Source organism: Ylistrum balloti, unplaced genomic scaffold (assembly GCF_031769215.1).
Source record: "Ylistrum balloti isolate Yb309-2 unplaced genomic scaffold, AGI_CSIRO_Ybal_v1 Utg370294, whole genome shotgun sequence".
Lineage (NCBI taxonomy): Eukaryota > Metazoa > Mollusca > Bivalvia > Pectinida > Pectinidae > Ylistrum > Ylistrum balloti.
This window is the reverse complement of record NW_026782222.1, coordinates 527,056-548,613: the sequence shown is the minus strand read 5'-3', so window position 1 is coordinate 548,613 and position 21,558 is coordinate 527,056. Positions and strand designations below refer to the sequence as shown.

General features: G+C 34.1%; 1 protein-coding gene across 1 annotated transcript; it reads right to left on the bottom strand.

Annotated features, from left to right (window-relative positions):
• Positions 1-3,142: 3,142 nt before the first annotated feature.
• LOC132553053 (uncharacterized) lies at positions 3,143-20,414 on the bottom strand. Its single transcript, XM_060217259.1, has 4 exons — positions 19,592-20,414; positions 8,404-8,444; positions 5,350-5,493; positions 3,143-3,205 (listed from the first exon to the last, which is right to left on the bottom strand). Exons 1-4 carry the CDS (start codon positions 20,412-20,414, stop codon positions 3,143-3,145), a joined length of 1,071 nt encoding a protein of 356 aa, XP_060073242.1.
• Between the last annotated feature and the right edge of the window lie 1,144 nt (positions 20,415-21,558).

The following is a 21,558-nucleotide window of genomic DNA, read 5'->3' as shown; positions in this document are numbered from 1 at the left end:
TTTATGGCTCATTTGGAAATTGATGGCATCCTTATTTAGTTAAATGTTATTTAAAAAAATGTTTTACCATGATGTCGCTTTAAATGGAATCCATATAACATCGACACAATTACAATACCTGCTGACGACAAAAATCTATCTATGCCTGAGATATTGTACTATTCCTAATGAGACGCATGCCGTCTTCTATATTAGTATGTATGGCGTCAGGGAATTGTAATCTAGTTATTACACGGTACTGATGGTGAATTGGTTAGCGAGAAGCTTCTTGTGGGTTGTCTCACATATATTGATGACAAGGCTGTTGATAAAGCAGCAAAGACCAAGTAAACAATGAACGGGAATGAAGTCTTTCTCCGCCGTTACGATATTCTTTCTAGTTATACTGAATGAAGTAGACAGTAAGAAGTAGCAACTGACTTTGTGATCAACTGAAGGTATGTGTTAATGGATACAGTTGTACATTTGTGAATACGCTGACAAATAAAAACTAGATACAAGCATTTGATCGATGTTCTGCATTACATGTAAGCTTTCTTAGCCAGGTTACGCACGAGAGTGGAGATATTTTACCAGCTTCACAAAGTAAATAAGAAACTCAGCTATAACCATTATTATGGGCGAATCAATAAAGATAAATTAACAATAATAAATTATCGTGAAATATCTTTTCGTTATTTATGCATTTATTCACCAACAGATCTATAAAAATATGATTTGATAAAGCTAAAGCTTCATATATCATTTTTAGATTAAGAAATACACAATTGTATTGTGTACAAATCTTCTGACATTGTTGAAACGTCTTCGAAATGAACAACTAGTTGTTTTACAAAACCTTCATTAATGGTAATTACTTTAAACAAAAAATACTATATATGATTTCTCTTCTTGCATTTGATCTTGTCGATATGAACAGACAATGGTCAGCAGGCATACATATTGACCTGGTATTATGTAAAAACAACCTAGATGTGAGCACTCCTATGGTTACACTTTCATGTTTAACTATCCGAGAACAAACATATTAACAATGATTATCTAGATTATGTCACACTAAATATCAAAAGCAACCCGAAAGGCAACTTGTATAAATGCAGACAACTTTGTGTAAATATTAATGACAACATAGGTCAAATATGTATGATATTTTACTGAATATTAGGTAATCAGTTCTATTCATCAAGCTTTCGTGAAGGATTCTGAAAAATGAGTTATGTAAAGTAAAATAATCCATTTATAAATGGTCATATGTTTTCCCAGTGTTTATTTGAATTGCGTGATATTTGATTGATGATAGTACCATGAATAAGCCCTCATTATATCTGTGTAGATACATATATGTGTGTGCGTATGTATGTGTGAGGGTGTGTGTGTGTGTGTGTGTGTGTGTGTGTGTGTGTGTGTGTGTGTGTGTGTGTGGATAACGCATGGCACAGATAAACGTGATTTTAGAAGTGAGTGACGGCGTGATTTCAAGCCTTATACATGTGTATTATATCTTCTGCATGCTCTGAATTCATAAGTACTTTGACAAAATCATAAGTCGTTGGCCTGTCGATTCAGTCCTTGATTACCATACTAGCAGCTGTCGAAACAATATTCATGTATTCCTTCTCGATATAAATTAAAGAGAACTGGTGTGATAGCCCAAGGAAAATGCAGTCGTCAAATATGAATATTCCACGTACGTGTCAACGCAACACACTATCTTGGCTTAATAACACTGCGAGATATGCTATCAAAACCAAACGCATGCCTATATTTGTTTCTTGCATGATCAAAATATTCTCAGCTGAACCACATAGAATAAGCAACATCATCATTTGGAAAATGTCATCCTTTCTCATTGCACAATAAAATGATATTCAAAGCACGAATCCAACTTCCTTGCACAAACAAATTTAATTTTGCGAATTTGCCGTAAGAAATCATCAACGACAGTGCTTTTGAGTAATCGAAATTCCGTGGAATTTCCCTTAGTTTCGATTGCATTGAAATCAAGGTTACGCCTTCTTTTTAAATGAGCTCTTTGATTGCTGAACGGATAACAACATCCTTCACACTTCTCAGTTAATGAGAGAAACCCCTTGTTTGATATTGAAATAGTGGAGTGTTAACTCATGTAGTATATATTGTAAACATTCAACATTACAAAATGCCATTTGTATTTCATTTATGATGTGTCTTAAATGTACAAAAATGTATGCTATTTACAAAACAAAAAGCAATAAACACACATTTTTTTTGTGTTTGCATTTGTCCTCAAATGGAAAGGAATATTTTATTCTTCTTCATAATATTCTTGAACTAATTCTATTCCAGTAAAAAAAAATGCGAAGTTTTACCCAAGTGAACTCGTGATTTCAGTGACTCTACTATAATGGTCAACGAGGTTTATATTACTGAATAAGAACCATATCGTACAATAACCTAATGCCTCTTCTTTCCCAGCAATAATAAATAACTTTTTTCCAAATTTGACTTTATGTGATCAACATGAAATACATAATTGGCTAGTTTGTTTTTAGTTTTTTAAATTCTGATATAGAAATAGAGTCATCTCTGCACAATACTGTACCCCAATTGTTTACCATGTTTAGGTAAACATTATTATTACCGAATAGAAAATTTAAAAGTATTTTGGTCTTCTTTTATATAATGGGATATATTTGTTATTGAATTAAATCCGTTTATATCCTACCTAATACATTCTAAAGAATTCTTCGGGATAAAATCTATGAAAAGTTTGATTTGCGTTTCAGTTTCGAAAATTGACATATGACATTTCAGAAGATTTATAAGAACAAACAATGTCATCTGATAATAATCCAGCTTGATAACTTCTGACACAGGAAACATACACCTTTAACATCACACCATGTAAATTGACATAACAGTAATATGATATGTAAAAGAAACCGATTTCATTGGGGATTTAGTATAATGGAATATTGCAAATTTATGCAAATAGATATAGACATGACCTCCTTATAAAGGAAATATCTCAAATTCCAACGAAGTTTACTTCAAATAAACTCCATCTTCAAGAAGAAATCTTTATGTCGCACAGGAAGCAGAACCAAATGATCTCAATCCATTTTCGTTTCGTTCTTTTCTCTCACTTGAAAGAAGCAGTCCGTCAAAATTCATCATCTGATGAGTTTGTGAGAAGAATGACTTGGTCATTTTGATTTGAGTATCTCTGTAAAAAAATCATAATATGAAATTAAATTATATGAGACACGAATTTATCTTTCCATATTAAAATCAAGAAACGAAGCAAAAGATTTTTTTTATGAATCAGATATTGCAATGCCATCAATCTGTAGCGTGTGATATATAGACAAGTAATGCAAACGAGATATAGATGATTGAAATTAACGACGCAATTGTTTTCCTTTATTTTCAATAAAACTGGGTTTTTTCTGATCCAAAACTATTTTAAAAACTCTGATTTGCTCTCATTCTGTTACAACTGACAGAAAATAAAAGTAGATATAATTGCTTTTCGTGATATTGTTTAAAGTTAAGTTTTCCCTCTGGCATTCAAGAGACACTCATATGACTAAAAAGCAGGTTACAAATTGATATGGGATACAGAAGAGACCTTTTTTTGTTCATTCGCAACAATTTATCTATTTTGCGTAGGTAAGATAAATTTGCATTTTTTATTTTACTTGCAGTTGGCAACATACAAAACAACTTATTTCTTAAACTGCTTCCTTTTAGAGTTTTATCTTATTTCTTAACGGTGCAACGGGTCTCATTTTACAAATAACTATAACGGGGTTACTATATGGAAACATACTAATTCTTATGATGGTAGATTTTCAAAATAGAAACAAGAAAATACCATCATGTCAACATAAACATAATCTAAATTTAAATTCAATAAAACTAGGGCAAAATGTGAACAAAATAAAGATTTACACGGAAACTAAAAAAGTACAAGGAGAATAAGGCCAGTTGTTCCGAAAGAGTAAGCGTCTTCTGCTTCATCGACAACTCCCGCCATGTAAAATTTGGTCAATCCAAGTAAGGAATGTCACGTTCTCAAGTGAGAACAAGGTATACAACAACAGAACAAATAGGCTAACCAAGGAGCATTAAATACCTATAGCTTCATATCGCAATAAGAAAAAGAATATGAAATCACTATGGTGACCGTGAAAGTCTACGCTTGATTATCAATTATCGCTGTTCCATTAAGTTGACTGATTTTCAAACTTGTTGGATAAAGGCTCTATCTACTTTCGCTTTTATCCCAATTTGAATATTTACAGTGACTTTACCATAAAAAATGAGACTGCATTGGATTCTTTTGACAACACTACAGCATTTCATTCCTTTAATGTTCCTATTTCTTCCTGTTAAAGCAACTCCCCATCTAGATTTTGGGATTTCTTTCAATTTTTGTTTTCTTCAGTCGCTTCCTTTGTTTCAAAGTTTTAGTCCTTGGTATCACAAGTCCTAGAAAGACGAAGCATTTGCTTGCTGCAGTATAATACATTATCTGGCTCTAGTTGTATGATGTGTAATTTCTATTTGAAGGTTTTATTGATACGTGTGCATTTTGTACAATCCTCCATACGTAACCAGAACCATTATTTTGACTAGTCATTTTTTGCTGTGACTTGATGTAGGACCCACAAATGAATATTGATTTATGAAATCTTATGTCTTTCGGTCTTATTGATTCTAGTTATATTTCTTAACAAAACTACAAAAAATACAAAACTGCGGCACTTAGAGATAAAATGGATTTTAAAATCATTTAGGTTATCTGTAAGATGAAGGATAACTGAAATACAGATTCCAATAATTGACAAACCATTTGAACAATATATAAATAGAGCAAGAAAAATCGATGTTAGAATTTGTTGGATGTTCATTCTTCTGACGTTTTCGATATCATCTTTTTTCGCGTTGCCAATAACGCTCCGTTTGTTCAGCATGATGAATGTCTATAAGAGCTATGAATCATAACCATAACTTATACAGATTGGCCAGTGCGACACAGAAAATATGAAACCAGATAATGACGAGGAGATTCAGAGTTTAATCAATAATCATCAACACAGAGTTGATATTTGATATGTTTATATAGAACCAAGCAGAAAAATATCTTTGATGAATCGTAAACTGCGGTCCCAGCGGAAGTAATTTTTGTTTTGTATTTCAAACATCATTAGTCATATCAAATATGATTCCAATAAGGGAAGGATTTCTCAAAATAGCATTATATCGTTTTATGTTGACATTTTCAGCATAAAACAATAAACAAAAGACTGTAAGAATCTGTTTCAAAACGTTAATGGCTGTAGCTTAGGGTTCTGTGATATATACCTTCTGAATGGTTTCTCGGATTTCTTGCATTTTCCTCTCGTGCCGGTGACAGAAGCGAACCACATACGCCATGGAAATGATGCACACGGCACCAATAATGCCTATTCCAATGGGAACAAGGACTGTTATCAAGTATTTCTTGTCCTGAGGATGTTGAAAAAGTCAACAAATTAGATAAAGAAACACAGATATATAGGCGGGAGACGAACGGGAAAATATCGTTATTGAATTTTATTTCTGCTTTTTCTTATCATGCTGCGCATCCGAAATTCGGTCAATGTAAATGAATGGATCTGGAACACTAGTGCCTTTTGACATCATCAATTGTAAGGCTAAATTTAATCGAATTCTAGGGAGTGTCAGATGATTGATTTGTCGATATGCAATTATCAGCAGTGTGTAATTAGATAACCTATTGAGGAACCGTGGTGAGACTTTCTTATCTACCTTAGGAAATCCTTTGTTTAAATAAATTACCTCCAAAATAATGTAACAAACGTTATTTATGGATCGGGGTTAGTTGTTATTGTATTACTTGTTATTTACGAGGATTGATGTAAAAGTGAATGATAAAATACTTCAAGAATTACAGAAATAACAAAAAGCCAATTGTCGACTGCAGCGTAAAATAGTTTCTTTTTCCTTCTTGCTTTTGTTAGACGCAAAATATAAAAATCCGCTTACAATATAAAAGTGTTTGAGCAGTCCTCTAGTGCACCAGTGGAAATTACCTATACCTAACGGAATAGGTCCGAGTGTCCATGATCCCATACATAACTCTTCCGTCGTTACTTTGGATGAATGCAACAAACATATCGCAAGCAAGAATTATACGTTAATCTCAGTTTAGTTAAATTTCACTAAAGACGATGATGATGCCATATGATAAAACAGAATGCGTAGAGAATAGACGTATACACAACTTCAAATTCATTTCAACGATAAAAAATGTTCATGTATATCAACGTCTAGAATGTCATAAAGGTACCAATCATATAGAGTATTTCTATTTTGACTTAAAAGAAGCCGGTTGCGTGAATTTACAGTAAAACTTCGGTTGGAAAGATATACTAGTAAAGTAATCAATATCAGCATTTTCTCTCTCTTTTTTTTTAAAAAAATATTTTTCAAAATGTTGCATGATACATAAAATAACGAGACAAGACACATATACCAACATACACACATCGTCATAATTATGTCATCATCGAACAACCATCAATACATCATCATCATCATCATCATCATCATCATCATCATCATCATTTTTATGTACGCTTTAATCATCAACACCATCAATCATTCATACACACACCCCACAAACATTCACACACACAATATAAGCATTTTTCATTCTCATATACAGTGCAAAAATAGTTTGTTCAGGTAACTCAATTATTTTTCAAACATCTCCTAACGGTTTTTGATAAGATTTTATAAAAAATAAGCAACACCTTGGATATTGTCATCGAATTATTTAGAAGTGCAATAACAATGTGACATATTACCGTTTAGATATATAAACAGCTATATTAATTAAAGTTATATAGATACAACCAAGCGGTTCTATGTTAGGTTTGGGGTAAATGACAGGCTTTATTACATGACCGATAGTCATTTCTTGGTCGCTGAACCCCATATTCTCCTAATTACACAAAATCCATAGCACTCCAACATCTAATTAACATACAGGGGTGATTAGAAGGGAATTAGAGATGTCGCTATTTATTAGGAAATGCTGTGGAATACTTACGCGTAGATTAGCTTATCAGCGACACAACCTGTTGCACGACTGGCGATATCGTGGCAGGCAACAATTAATTCAGTCGTAATTAGAAGTGGAAATAATTCTACCAACACGAATACTCAATACTTGGCACACCAGAGTAAACGTTATGGCATGAAAAATGGTTTTCTGTAAATATTCTTGTGGGCACATTTTAATCATCATTTGTTCTGTTGCATTCGTTTTAAAACATTAAGTTAAAATATTCATGTTTTTCATGTTCATAATTGCCTGCATGGATCATTGTTTCTTTTATCTACATAGTTTTTTTTCCTTTTTGTTTCAAATTGACGCGAATAGGAGTTAATTTGAACAATTCACTTGCTATATAGTGTTATATTTAATGAATCTCAATTGAAATGAAAGGTATACACTAAGCGAATTCTCCAGAACTAACAAATGCATTTGTAATATTATACGGCCGTGTTATGTGTTTATAAAAAACTGCTGAAAGATAAGTATTCACTGAGCGAATTATCCAGTTAACAACTAAAATTTGTAAAATTATACGGCCGTGTGATGTGTTTATAAAACACTGCTGAACGATTTGACCAAAAAATAAGGAAAAGTTCTAAAGCAAGAAATGAAAATAAAACCATGATTCTAGAGATATATGTTAGGCAAAAGATGTGTGTCTTAATCATATACTGTAAATCACTTAATTTTTGCAAGTTTGTTTGCGATCGGCTTCATTCCCGTATTCAAATCCATCGCGAATATACTTTTACTAATATTGTCCTTAAATAAATTACTTTTGTAGTGTGGTATCTGTTAAACCATGTATTCGTGAATAAGACAGTCACTTAAAATAATTCATAGTATAAAGAGCATAGAATCGAATGCTGATATATAGGTTAACACAAAAACCATTTAATATGGTTGAGTTAGACTTATACCTTTAATAGCCACATAGAAATTCATGTCACACAAAGACCAATTTCTTGAAGGATACATACTATTCTCCCCTTCATTTGGAAAACCAATATTCATTCAAGCCTTTGTTGTGGCGCCCATGACAATATTACATTTGACACAAACATTTTAAAAGCAATTTGGTTCTTTTGTGCTAAAGTGGGAATTTCCATAGAAATTGATTAAAATTGAAAATCACCATTCAAAATTTCATTTTCTGAGCCTAACATGTAAGGATTCCAGTGCAGTCGTTCATTTCAAAGGATTGTTTTATTCATTTTTTATGTTTTCACTCAGTACGGGAAATAATCATTGAAATGGGTGCACATCACAGGAGTTTAAGATATAGAACATACCTTCCAAATAAGACTTCCAAATGGTCCATCTTCTATTGGAACTGAAAACAGAAGCACAAAAGGATTGTAAGAAGACTTGTAAGAATTTAGATAAGACACAGTAGAGCCAAACAATTAATTGAACGGCATCATAGAGATGCTGGTCTCTAGTGATACTAAGGGCCTAAATTTTAAACCGAGGAGGCGATTGAGAAAATGTTAAGTGTTCGAACGAAATGTCCAAATATATATTGAAAGGTGCACGTGTTACATATCCAATTATGTCTTCTTTTTAGCGATTCGCTTATATTGATAAAACACGAAATATCAAACTTCTCACAATACATGGTGATTATTTGTTGAATATATTTTTGTTACATTCTTATATACGTAAAGTATATGGATATAGCATTCTTCCCTCACAAATCAAGAACAAGGATTTAAGATTGAGTTGTTTTAATATATAACATACAAAGAAAGATGACGTATCGAACAACTATCAGTAATGTTTTTTTCGGGTTCAATAGTCATTTTTCCCATTATAATACACAAAGAACGGTATTATGAATCATATCTGTTGATTCATTACGAATATGTGAGTGTTGAACATATAAATATGATTGTGAAAACCAGGCAAATCAGAAGACTTAAACATTTTTTTTATATACAAATGATGTGATTTAAGAATTTGTAATACATCACGTGCCTGTCTACTCATGCATCACAGATAAATACCGCGACGTCAATAAAAGAAGATAACAATGCGATTACTGTTAAAATCACACCAATCAAATGTTTGTTTGCTATGACCATTCATAAGAAGCTTTTATGAGACGTTGACTTACACGAAACAACAAAGAAAATATTCACATGTTAAAGAAAACGTCAGTTGTGCACAGAGTTGGATATAGGATATTTAACGAGTTTTCATTGCACGTGAAATTTTATGAAACTAGACTTTTGAATTTCTATTTTCGAATTTTAGAATGACAAATGAAAACAAACAAAAACTATTTTTATGTTACATAATTCAGAAAAAAACCCATTTTAACAGTTTTTATGTTAAAATTGTGAAGAATCATTTAAAAGGAATCTTCCGTTTTACGGCGCCATTTCTTAAATCATGACGTAACGTCAAAGTCTATATTATGACATTATAATCCAAGGTAGATTACCACGAATTACTTACAATTCCAGCAACATTTGGACCAGAAGATAAACGAAATATGACCAATATTTATGATGATGATTCAAAATATCGATCAAACGACAGGAATTTGGAATAATGATAAACAGAACCAATAAGAGGAACAAAGGCACAAAGTTGAAAGAAATTCAATAGACATTGGTTAATCACCAGCGATAAGAGCTATGCCAGACCGCAATAAGCTCTCAGCTATCAAGATACAAGAACTATGGTAGGATAAACAGAAAAGGCACGCTTCTGTTTGTAATCATTAGTAAACAAATCTTAATTATTTCTGATGTCAAGCTTTTCTCTTATGATGCAATGCGATAATAAATTACAAAGGAGAAAAAAAAATCTTAAATAACAAAAATTCTCAGGCTTAATCAAGTAAAAAGATTTGCTATATCAGGAAGTGAAGTGAACACGCATACTGACGGATGACTAATTCATATATCTAGGAGTAAAGCTGATCTCAATTTGATTAGACCGATCTGTTTCGGAATTTAATCAAGGTCGAAAACATTTATTATGTAAAACCGCTTGCCATTTACGTGGTTGCGTATGCTGATAATTTTGTTGTCTTGATAGGAATTTTTCAATTGCTGATTCATTCATCCTACGTCAGATTCCGAAAACAGATCTCACCTCTCCCCGTTTCATCCATTATTCCTATCCTTCTATACTCGTATCCTTGAGACTTTCTACAGACTATATTTTATGTGTCTAATTCTGCAAAGAAAATGTTTCAATGGTTTTCTTTTCTCAGACATTTTAAACGTGCCGGAAAGGTTTTCACTTTAAGTACATGTAATTATCGAAAATGACACGTACATGTTTTTAAAATTTCATTTTTCATTTCATTCGAATATAGCATCAAATTATCTTTTACAAAATCGTTGCAAATCGTCTTAAAATATATCCTAGATGAAGTAATTTACAAATCGTTTCTTAGTTTTTGATTGCCAACGTAAATGATCCGAGCACTCTTTTAAATGTATCTAAGCTTCTTGCAAATACTATCGTAAATGATTTATCGTTTATCCAAAAGTTATTTCTCTCATATAGCAGCAAATGCTTAAAACTTTTCTTCTGTATCCAAAATGATTTGTTAAATTTCAGTTACGTTGTTGTTAAGGGTTTGTACTGTATTTATATAGCATCAAAGTATTTTTGTCAAAATATCCCGGGTACCACAAAAAAACTATATGAAGATGTTGATTGTAACATCACATTTAAGAGTATCAAAACTTTGAATAGAGTTTAAGGACGTTTTCTATATCCACCAAATTGCATGTTTTATCATTAGTGAATTAACTAATGATCATAGCCTTTCCTTATAGAAATCTACACGTTTCTTAGTCTGAAAGCTTAAATGTCACAGTAAGCTAATGTGGAGTTTTTTGTGATTGATTTACGTTCTTTCGTCTGTTGCAATATAGACCTGGCTTCTGGTCGCAGACGCCACGATAATGACCTGATTGTCACGTATATTACACATTGGGACGAACAGCTGTCACTAAGACTGCCATCGAGTATTCTTTTTCCTTGAAATTTCGAAGATAGTAATTATAATCATCATGGTACAGTAATGGTTAATGTTCATTAATTTCTGTGATGTAAGAATTTTCTTTTAACTGCTCCAAAAAGCACTCAAGACTTTACATCAGCATCAGATTCCAATACTATGTAATTGAGTTGTTCGTAATTAGCATCCTTGAAGAACTGCAAATACGTCATATGGATTCAATTCCTTGATGTCAAATATCCTTTTTTTTTCCATATTCGGCGACCAAAAAAAAAAAAAAAAACGGCAACAACACTGAATCACCCTGAACACATTAATATACAATCACATTAGCTCAATTAACATCTCGAGGTCTTCACTGACACAAAAAACAAACAAATGTAATTTCTTTTGCATCTAAGAAGGCAGCGAATGCATTTTCCATTTAAATTTCCAATATTTCATCCATTTTTTTTTCTAAAATCGAAACTTTCGTTATCACTTGATTTGAATATCATTTCGCAACAAAATTAAACTGTCAGTTACTGTTTGTTTAATTTTTATAACCAACTAACGACGATAAATTTTGGTCTCCTTGTTCAATGACAAATGTCTTCGTACGGATTTTCTGCGAATGAAACAAAAATCAATGCAGTAGCTATATTGCTTTGATAATTTATATTCCAGTAAAGAATTAATGTCTGTCGCCATATCAGAAACTCCTTGACGTTGGTTGTTTGTTCAGGACAACTACCATATTGTGCTTCTCAGTCTAGAAGTTTAAAATCGTCTGTGGAAAAGGTGTTGGAACAATTATCTGAAGACGTGGCGTCTCCACAAAAAAAAAAAAAAAAAAAACGCTTTCCAAATTTGAATATTTCCGAAAGCCATTACAAATCCTGTTATTTATTTACCTATATCAACCGATTTATTCGATTTTGTGAAGAGGAATTGGAAAAAGTATCAACACTTTTTCGATATCCCGGCCAAAAACAAATAAATTTAACAGCACTTTTTTCCTGCCTGAAGGACAACCGTTATCTTCCTGAGACAAACACATTTAATTTCAAAGTCAGCTTCATCTGGACTCTTTGTGTGAGAGATTTCATAACTGTGAGATCAGCTACGAGCCATTAATAAGTAGTCTTAAGAAACAGATGTCTTGAAGTAAGCATGAACAACTTAATTACAATTTCAAATCTTTAAAAAGGTATATAAGGTGTGGTAAAAATTTTGAGTTTCAAAATAAATTTTGTAAGTTAAATAAATGACAACACAAGGAAAATACAGTACATCACGCAAATACATGAGTTTGCGGAGGAAAATCAACATTTGTGAAAAACATCACAAATCTAAAACTTATTTTAACGATCTGCTCTCTGTCTAACCGGACGTGGACCGTTGTCATCAGAAAGTCATAGGGTTAAGAGCACGAACTCCAGCTGGTAGTTCGTGTTTCCTGATGCTCAACCTGACGTGTACAAGGCTGTACGAAATCGCTCAAATGTCATTCATCCATGATTGACGTCATCTACTGTGAGTTTAAAGTAACTATTATTGACGTTCATTACTAGCCTTTTTTTGTTCATTTGTAAACGTGAATAGTTAGCTTTTTAAGAGGCATTCCAAATTGCGCTAGAAATGGAGTTGATATGTGATTTGTGACATAAATAACAGTCTTTAGTTGATGACGTCACTCAGTCACCGCTCTGCCCTTATATCAACACAAATAATTCCTTGTGTTCCAGATCTGTGTCGATGTAATTAGGTCGCAGTGTACAGACACTTGATTGCTTTCAATCAGTTCCCAAATGAAGCAAACAATTGGTTCTTTATAACAAATTTCTTGCCGAATGTTTAATGAACTATATTTAATATAATTAAAATGGAACTAATGCCCTATCTTATTTGTGCATTTAACTGTTTACAGTTGGCATTCATAAGCTCATGAATACCATCTGAACTCAGATCAGTGCTAATATTTATTCATTTATTGCTTTGTTCGATTTTTTTTTTTTAGTTTTTTTCCTCATTTTTCGCGGGTGTGTGTGGGGAGGGGGGGGGGGTAGGGTAGAGGTGTGAGGTGTGTGTGTGTGGGGGGGGGGGGAATTTCCTGCGTCCAGCTTAGAAATGATACATTAACTTAAATCTAAAATGTATCAACAAATATTCATACTGTTATCAAAACACCAAGTCTAGTATTTTATCTCCTCGAGAGTATTTGCGTGCCAAGGAAGAAGAAAAAGTTTCAAAGCTAATTAGATGATATAAAAACCTATAAGATGGTATGATTGTACAACTGAGAAAAAGAATTTCATAAAAATACTTCTAATTTGATTGTTCGTCGTTGAACTGGAGAATCTAATGATGCCGTATACGATATGACTATCTTTTACCTTCAGGGCGTCAGTCGTTTTGGTCACGTATGTACAAATCCTTATGATGTCAGAAGACGTAATGACTTATTGATTTGGCTTAAAGTTTTTTTATTGGCTGCAAGGTTGTAAAAATATGAACAATTAAGACATCTGAAAACCCGCCGAACCTTAACATTGGTTCCGCATTGTCAAAAGTGACAAACATCGCCAATGTTACGCCATCCTCATAGTGTTATTAGAAAATGTATTTCTTGAACTTTTACCATAAAAGTGTTTGAAAGCGCTTTGTACTTCCTGAAGCCTGACTGATTTACTATAATTTTAGCATTAACTTCAGTACGTCTCGGTCGGAAATCAATATAATTATTATCGTTTGTCCACTTGCAGAACTTTATACAGAACAGGTTTGGAGTAACTAGGAGTGACAAAAAGTACCTTTTGGCGTGAGAAATATGCATCAAGATAAAACTTGGTTCTGTTTGTGCGGCAGGAGACATTCGTTACACAAAGAACCGACCATGTGTATAGTAGGAACACAGGCGGTAATTAATGTTTGTTCGTCACGTCATCCTGATGGATGTTGTTGTAATCCCAATCGAAGCCTACGGAGGATTGAATTTGTAGGTGTTCTTTGAGAATTTCGTTCGACAATTTTGGAGAAAGAAATAGACGAATCATAGCAAATACATCCACGTGATCATCAAAGGTTTCGATAATTTAATTCCATTGAACTTTCGGCTTGGTTTTACATCCGGGTAATTAGATTTTCGTTTCAAATTCAATATTTAGTTGAGAAGTATCTGCGATATTTCCACGTCCCTGTTTTATTTTAAGTTAATATCAATATTGCTGTTCTTTTCTCGTTTGCTTTTGAATTTCAAAGATTACGTCCGTTACTAAATAGAATCAACATCTCTTTTTGCGCCGATTGCGTTTGATATACAATGGGATCAAGCGCTGTGGATTTCTAAGTTTACTGAGCTTCTGTTTGTTATGTTATATATCAAATTTACAAACAATGTCGTCTTGGTTCCAAAGAGAACATTACAAATTGGCTCTTCTATCCTCATCTTATTTATCAATAAATAATCTAATTTGGATGTTCTGTAGGAGTGTTTGATTACATTTGAGTGTGTAATTCTTCTTTAAAAGTTCGTATGATTTATCAAATATACGAAAAACGCTACCTGTTATTGTAATATTTTCCACAACAAATTTCCCCATCCCCCTACCCCTTAAAAAAATCAAAACGATAATAACAAGATTTTGATCTCTACAGAAGCTTGACGCCTTACGTGTACATTGTAAATATAGGATATACACGCCTAGCGGCCGATCCTTGTATTACGACATGCAAATATTTGACAAGATCGGAGCCGCTGACATTCAATTTTCTTCAGCAGCAACAAAGCAATTCTTTTCCAATTACTCCTTTTCCCTGCATTAGCATATGAATAAGAGAATCCAAACTACATTTACAGACTCAAAATCGGAAAACTTACCAAAGATATGTTAATTTTGTATTGGCTTCGCGTACCTGTTGGGTGAAGATAAGTTCAATTTATTTTCTTCTCGGTATCGTTTTAATGCATTTTTCATCACAAATCTCTGTAATTATTATACACGTATAGGTATTAAAGACCACACAGCATTTATATACACATTTTGATAGTCCTCTATCGGTGAAACAGGCAGCGTGGGACTACAGTACTCTTCTTCGTCAGTCTCTGCGTCGGAGGGGGATACTACAGCACTCATCTCCGTCAGTCCCTGCGACAGAGGGGGTATTACAGTACTCCTCTTCGTCAATCCTTGCGTCGGAGGGGGGACTACAACACTCTTCTTCGTCAGTCCCTGCGTCGGAGGGGGTATTACAGCACTCCTCTTCGTCAGTCCTTGTGTCGGAGGGGGTATTACAGCACTCCTCTTCGTCAATCCTTGTGTCGGAGGGGGTATTACAGCACTCCTCTTCGTCAGTCCCTGCGTCGGATGGGGTATTGCAGCACTCCTCTTCGTCAATCCTTGCGTCGGAGGGGGTATTGCAGCACTCAACTTCGTCAGTCCTTGCGTCGGAGGGGGGACTACAGCACTCCTCTTCGTCAATCCTTGCGTCGGAGGGGGTATTACAGCACTCCTCTTCGTCAGTCCTTGCGTCGGAGGGGGACTACAGTACTCTTCTTCGTCAGTCCCTGCGTCGGAGGGGGGACTACAACACTCTTCTTCGTCAGTCCCTGCGTCGGAGGGGGTATTACAGCACTCCTCTTCGTCAGTCCCTGCGTCGGAGGGGGGTATTACAGCACTCAGTGAAAGATTTTGTCAGCACTCTAGACGCTTCATTCCCTGGGAGATTCTCATCAAACTTAATATGCGTATTTAGCACCAAATTATCTTCGACAAGTATGAGTTTCAGGGTTTTTGGTCAAGGCACTGATGGTTTGTTTGTTGTTTTGGTTTGTAGCCATATTCTTACTAAAACATTTCAATCAGGTTTGGTATTACCTGTTTACTTTAACATGTTATTTTACATCATTAATAGGCACAATATAGACTCTTAGCTATCGTGAGGCATTACAACATACAGGCATATGTGATCGTCCTTAAGCAAAGGCTACGATAATTCAAATTTACCTTGATGTTTATATAAATGGTCAGACTTACTTACTTGAATTCTTCCAGGGCAATTTTATGTAATATTTTGATCCTCGCGAATTTCAAAATGGCGTTGACCGAGAACAACCTTGAAAATATAGCTGGCGGTAGAAGATAATTAAGACATGACGATATGCCGTGTATCAAAGATATATGATTTTAAGATTTAAAAAAAAATACATTCCATGATTTCTTCTCTGCGTCTGACTTTTTATTGATATTCTCGTTTCCTGTGTTAGACGCCTCTAATCGGAATGAGCTGTTCCAAGAACATCGCTTTGTTTGTTCCACGACACAATAAAGGTCACTGACTTACGATGTTTGAAGTCTGATGAACGAGAACATTAGGGGTCCTATTAAGGGGTTGTCTTACTGAAATGTCAGCACCTTGACATGATAACATAGGACAGTGACATTATTATGATAGCAGTAGTATTAGAAGTGTCAACTTGTAACCATCTCAAAGACACAATCCGAGATAGTATTTTCAATATGAGCGGGCGATTACTTACTGAATTGATTAACCAATAGTAATTACGTTATTAATTTTTTTTATTGATATTTGTTTGTTTGTTTGTTTGTCTTTTTTCATATTGGATATTGAAAAAAAATATATTTCTGCAGTAGACCATCAATTATCGCTTCTATCAGACATTACTACGTATAAGGTAACTGTACCATGCGAATATGTGGGCTTTCCTAATGATGTTTAGATGAAACATTTTTCTGACATAATATAAATCCTATTGCCGTAGAAAATTGCTCGACCCCATAGCCTATAATCCGGACGCGTAACGCCAAAGCGGTCTCCTCGGTCCTTGGTCGTCAATTCAATCATCGTCCGCGTTATAATTTAGCCGTAAATTAAACGAATTTTACATGAATTTTGTCAAAATAATAAGATTTGTAAAGATGTCAGTGACAGGAAGGGACATAATTACATAAAATCGGACAGTTGGTTTATTTACGTGATCACTGTAAATTGTATTAGTGATTGCGAAAATGGGCGTCTTCCTCGCTGGAATGATTTGACCGGTCAATAACGTTATATAAGTAACAGCGCCTGGACAACTGCAAAGGTCAACATAATCCATAAGGGACGCGTGACAAGATGACCATGGCGATCGAACGTATAGGAAATGATGAACGATCGATCGCAATTTATTTTCTATCAACCATATTTTTGTGACCAGTGTTGCGATATGTTCCCCCTCTTTCCCGGAAACAGATTTCATTGAGGACTGGAATGTAATAATTTTTAAAGAACAGTTGCTTGCCAGGGTAACTGATAAAAAGGGAAAAAACCAGATACGCCGGGAAACAGAAATAATATATGACTCAGTACTTATGTAACTGATAAGTAGACTTAGAAAGGTCACGAAGGGAGCTTGATGTTATTCCTTACAAAACGGCGTATATTTATGATTCACAGAGGACTATGTGGTAAACAGAAAGAGAGTTGAAATTAAGAAATCTAAAAATAAGTTTTATAATGCATCACTCCACAGCTTACACCAGCATCACATGTCAATATACAGCCAGTCTGCCGAATTCCTACTTCATGAAATCCTTGGAGTGATTCCTATTTCCAGACTTTCGTCATAAAACTATGGATTAAAAGGAACGGTTTTATTCTATTTCCAGAACACCAAGGTTCTGTCTGCCCTTCTGATTAGATATCTTTATACAAATGTTCTCCTTGACCGGAAAACCTGGTACCCGATAAAATTGGCTCCGAAACACATACCGGTATTCATTGGCGTTGTTGTAGTTTTGGAAAATAATTTGATAGTGTCAAAGTTTTCTCCATATATATTCATAAAAACACATTGAACTTTCTACTGTAAAATGCCTGTTGGAAATAATCTAAAGCATGTTTCCATTATCGGAGTAGAGTCTTGGAGAAGTGTCAATGTAACATTGATGAAATAGTATTCATTACATAATGAATGCAATTATTCTCCTGGTAGTTATAAGTGAAAATGAAGTGCCCAGAAAAGCGAACTGGTATACATGATATAAAATTCTCCTTTCGAATATCAGAATTCATGGTCAAAAAAACTAATTGGATAAAATATTGTTCAGACATTAATTCTACTGGCAAAGGTAATTGATCAGCAGTAGGTTTCTGTATACACAACATAAAAACATAGGCAATTCTTCGAATATTGTTTTACAGCGAAATCGTGCCCATTCTGCGAAGATTTTATTAAATTGATGGTTAGAATATTTCTGAAACAAAATTTATTGAAATTCCATTTAAAAGATAATGGAGCGATATCTAAAATCTGAATAACTTATTTGTGTAATACAATGAATTTTAAACAATTTACCACAACGTGCGTCCAATTATATGAGTTTCCATAGTAACGATTCATGACAAACCATAATTGGTTATATATATATATATATATATATATATATATATATATATTATCGCACTGACACGGTTACAACTGACAAAATTACTTATATAAGCAGTTCAGATAAAACCGAAAGATACGTCTCGTGTGTGTATTTTTATCCATATATCTTTAAATACACCTCCTGCATGCATCTGATAAACGTAATAATTGACAAACAGGTCTTCGTAAATACAAACTCTGTGATCTATCAGGGCGAGCTTCTCGTCAAGGCCATGCAGACTTAATGATTTACTGATTTACCAGTATACTGGTATCCAGGTTATTCGACAATGTAACTTCTCAGTAAGGAATCTATAACTAGGACAGGGTTTTACATATTGTTTTTTTCTACCACTCCTATAGAAATTGGATTTCCTGAAAACTCGTGTACTGAACACTCAGCGAATTGTCCCGACCCTATTTTTTTCATCCAATATATTGTCGCTGGATTCCTCATTCATTTGATAACTTTTTAGCAGTTGGTGTTTGATGACCCGCATTGAATGGAACGCGAAACAACGTGAATATATTATGATGTTACATTGTACGTAAACGCCTGCACGTGACGTAGACTGACGGAGAGGATAACTTAAAAAGTGATGAAGAATCACTTTATTTCAATTTCGTTAATTCCAGAGCCCTAAACATATTTTTAAAACATATGATAATGGGAAACGAGATATATTTGGTCGTTTAAATGAAGTTTCGAACTCAACCTTGACAATATAAGTGGGCAGTATGGAATACGCATGAACGGTACTCGGCAGTTACTACGATATAGTGGTTTCTTAACATTGACATATCGATATAACGCCACTTCGTTCATGTGACAGCGCTCTTATTGTCAATGCGTTTTATGATGTTATTTTTATGCTGCTTTTAACAATTCCAAAAACCAGACAGTTTCATTAAAAACAGTTATACTACGTTTTTTTCACGAAAAAGGCAATATAAAGGGGTTATGAGTATTTGAAATAGTGAATAAAACGTACGGTGGCGTTGTTACAATTAAACGCCGAAAAAAAACTCGGATGTGGCACTTACGTTTTGAGATAATGCAATTTAGCACGTGTGTGAAACATACCTAGACTAAGATGATGAAGTGAACCGGTATGTGTCCGGCTTCTGGCTCGCTTGGCTAACCACATATGTCGTATGACATTGGGATGGGGAGTTGTCCATACAAATGGTTTCTTTTTCTTACTAGATGACGTCACATCCGTTTTCGACATTGAGTTGGTACTCGACAGAGGAGAAATAGACGATGAACCATTAGCTGAAGTGTCATTCTCACTCTCCATATATGGTGTGGTTTTGGAGAAGTCCTTAATATTCAAGGGTGTGGTAATGTTTACCGAGGTGCTATTTTTGTCTATTTCTACGGTTGTGTAAATCACCGACGTAGTCTCCCGGAAACCCTCTAATTCATTAGTCATGTTATCACGTTTCTGTCCCTCGGTAACATTCGTTATTTTGACTGACACATTTTGACTTGTTTCAGTTACAACACTGCTGTTGTCAGACGGCGGCACCGTCGTATAACCACCAAAAGAAGATTTATTTTCTGATGTTTTATCAATAACAGCTGTTATGTTTTCTTCTCGGAATGATGGTTTTGTCGTAAAATCCCGTAGTGAAGGACTAATTTTCGAGTCCGGATTTACTATTTTTGTATTCCTCGACAGAGTTGTCGTCTTGGAAGAAATGACTGTTGTAGCAGAAGATATTGTCTCATAATTTTCAGTCACATTGGAATTTGATATGGTTGTTAAATCAGAAGAGGTTTCAAGAATATCTAATTGTGATGTAACATTTTCCCCAACCACTTCCGGTAATGTCTTCGTTGTTATCCAAGATGGAAGCAACCATAGCTGGCACAATACGCTACACCATTTGTAAAAATCCATGATTCCCTGCTCAGCTATCACTTCATAATATTACCTGTAAACGACAAAAAATTATACTGTTAGGTTCTGAAGAACTGAATAATCAGATAGCGCCAGACACACGAACTACATTGCCGTGGAAATAAATTTGACAGTTTTATTAAAATTTGTTATTTTGAAATGATTGTTTTATTATACATTGTCATGCGATTTCTATAAATTTATGTAACATGTTTCATAACACGATTTTTGTTTTTGCTATGAAAAAGGAAAAATTCGAGAATCTCATTTAAAATGAATCCAAATTTATTGTGTTACATTGTCATTTTTTCTCATGTTTCACAAAAATCTTCAAGTAAATCTTATCTCAGCACCCATCGTCTCCAATATGACGCCATGATATCATCCGGAGATCTCTATAGTGTCATTTCATTATCATTTGACAGCTTAATGATAGGTCGTATCTCCAAAGTTCACACGAAGTGAATTATTTGAATGGATTTTACTGATATAGCGTACAGTTCATATAATACAGGTCACTTAGTGCTTAAAATGTGCTATATTCATGTCAAAATAACACAAAAGGACACAATATCTCCAGAGGTAATCCGTGCGGATCTATCAAAGGACCAGTCGTTTCCGAATATAATATCTTATATATAATGTTGCACTGCAATTCAAAACAATTGAGAATATATCAAAGAACATAAGAAATGAATGAGCTTCATTACCTATCTTACTCCTTCTTATTGCTAATTCAGAAATGTCAACGAGGAAAGATTAATATTTATGAAAACATAGTTCTGAAACTGATCCGTGGTATATACTCTGTCTGGTCACGTATAGGAACTGCTAAAGATATGTTTGTCACGTTTCGATGTATTTCATCGCGAAGCTAAAGTAAACAATTGTTCCTCTTCATTTCTGCTGGGTTGGCTGTGACAGTATATAGAGAATACATGGTCTGTGTCTTCAGAAAAACTGTATGTTGTCTTTTTCAGACTATCGAAACTTCAACAATTTGTCAGACATATTCAGTCTGTGTTTACCTCACGCTGACGTTTCCCTGAATTGTGCCTGTTGACACACGTCAAATAAATGCTCCGCGTAAAAATATAGTTACACTCTTCAGTGGATATAAAGAGCAATTTCATAAACTTTCGAA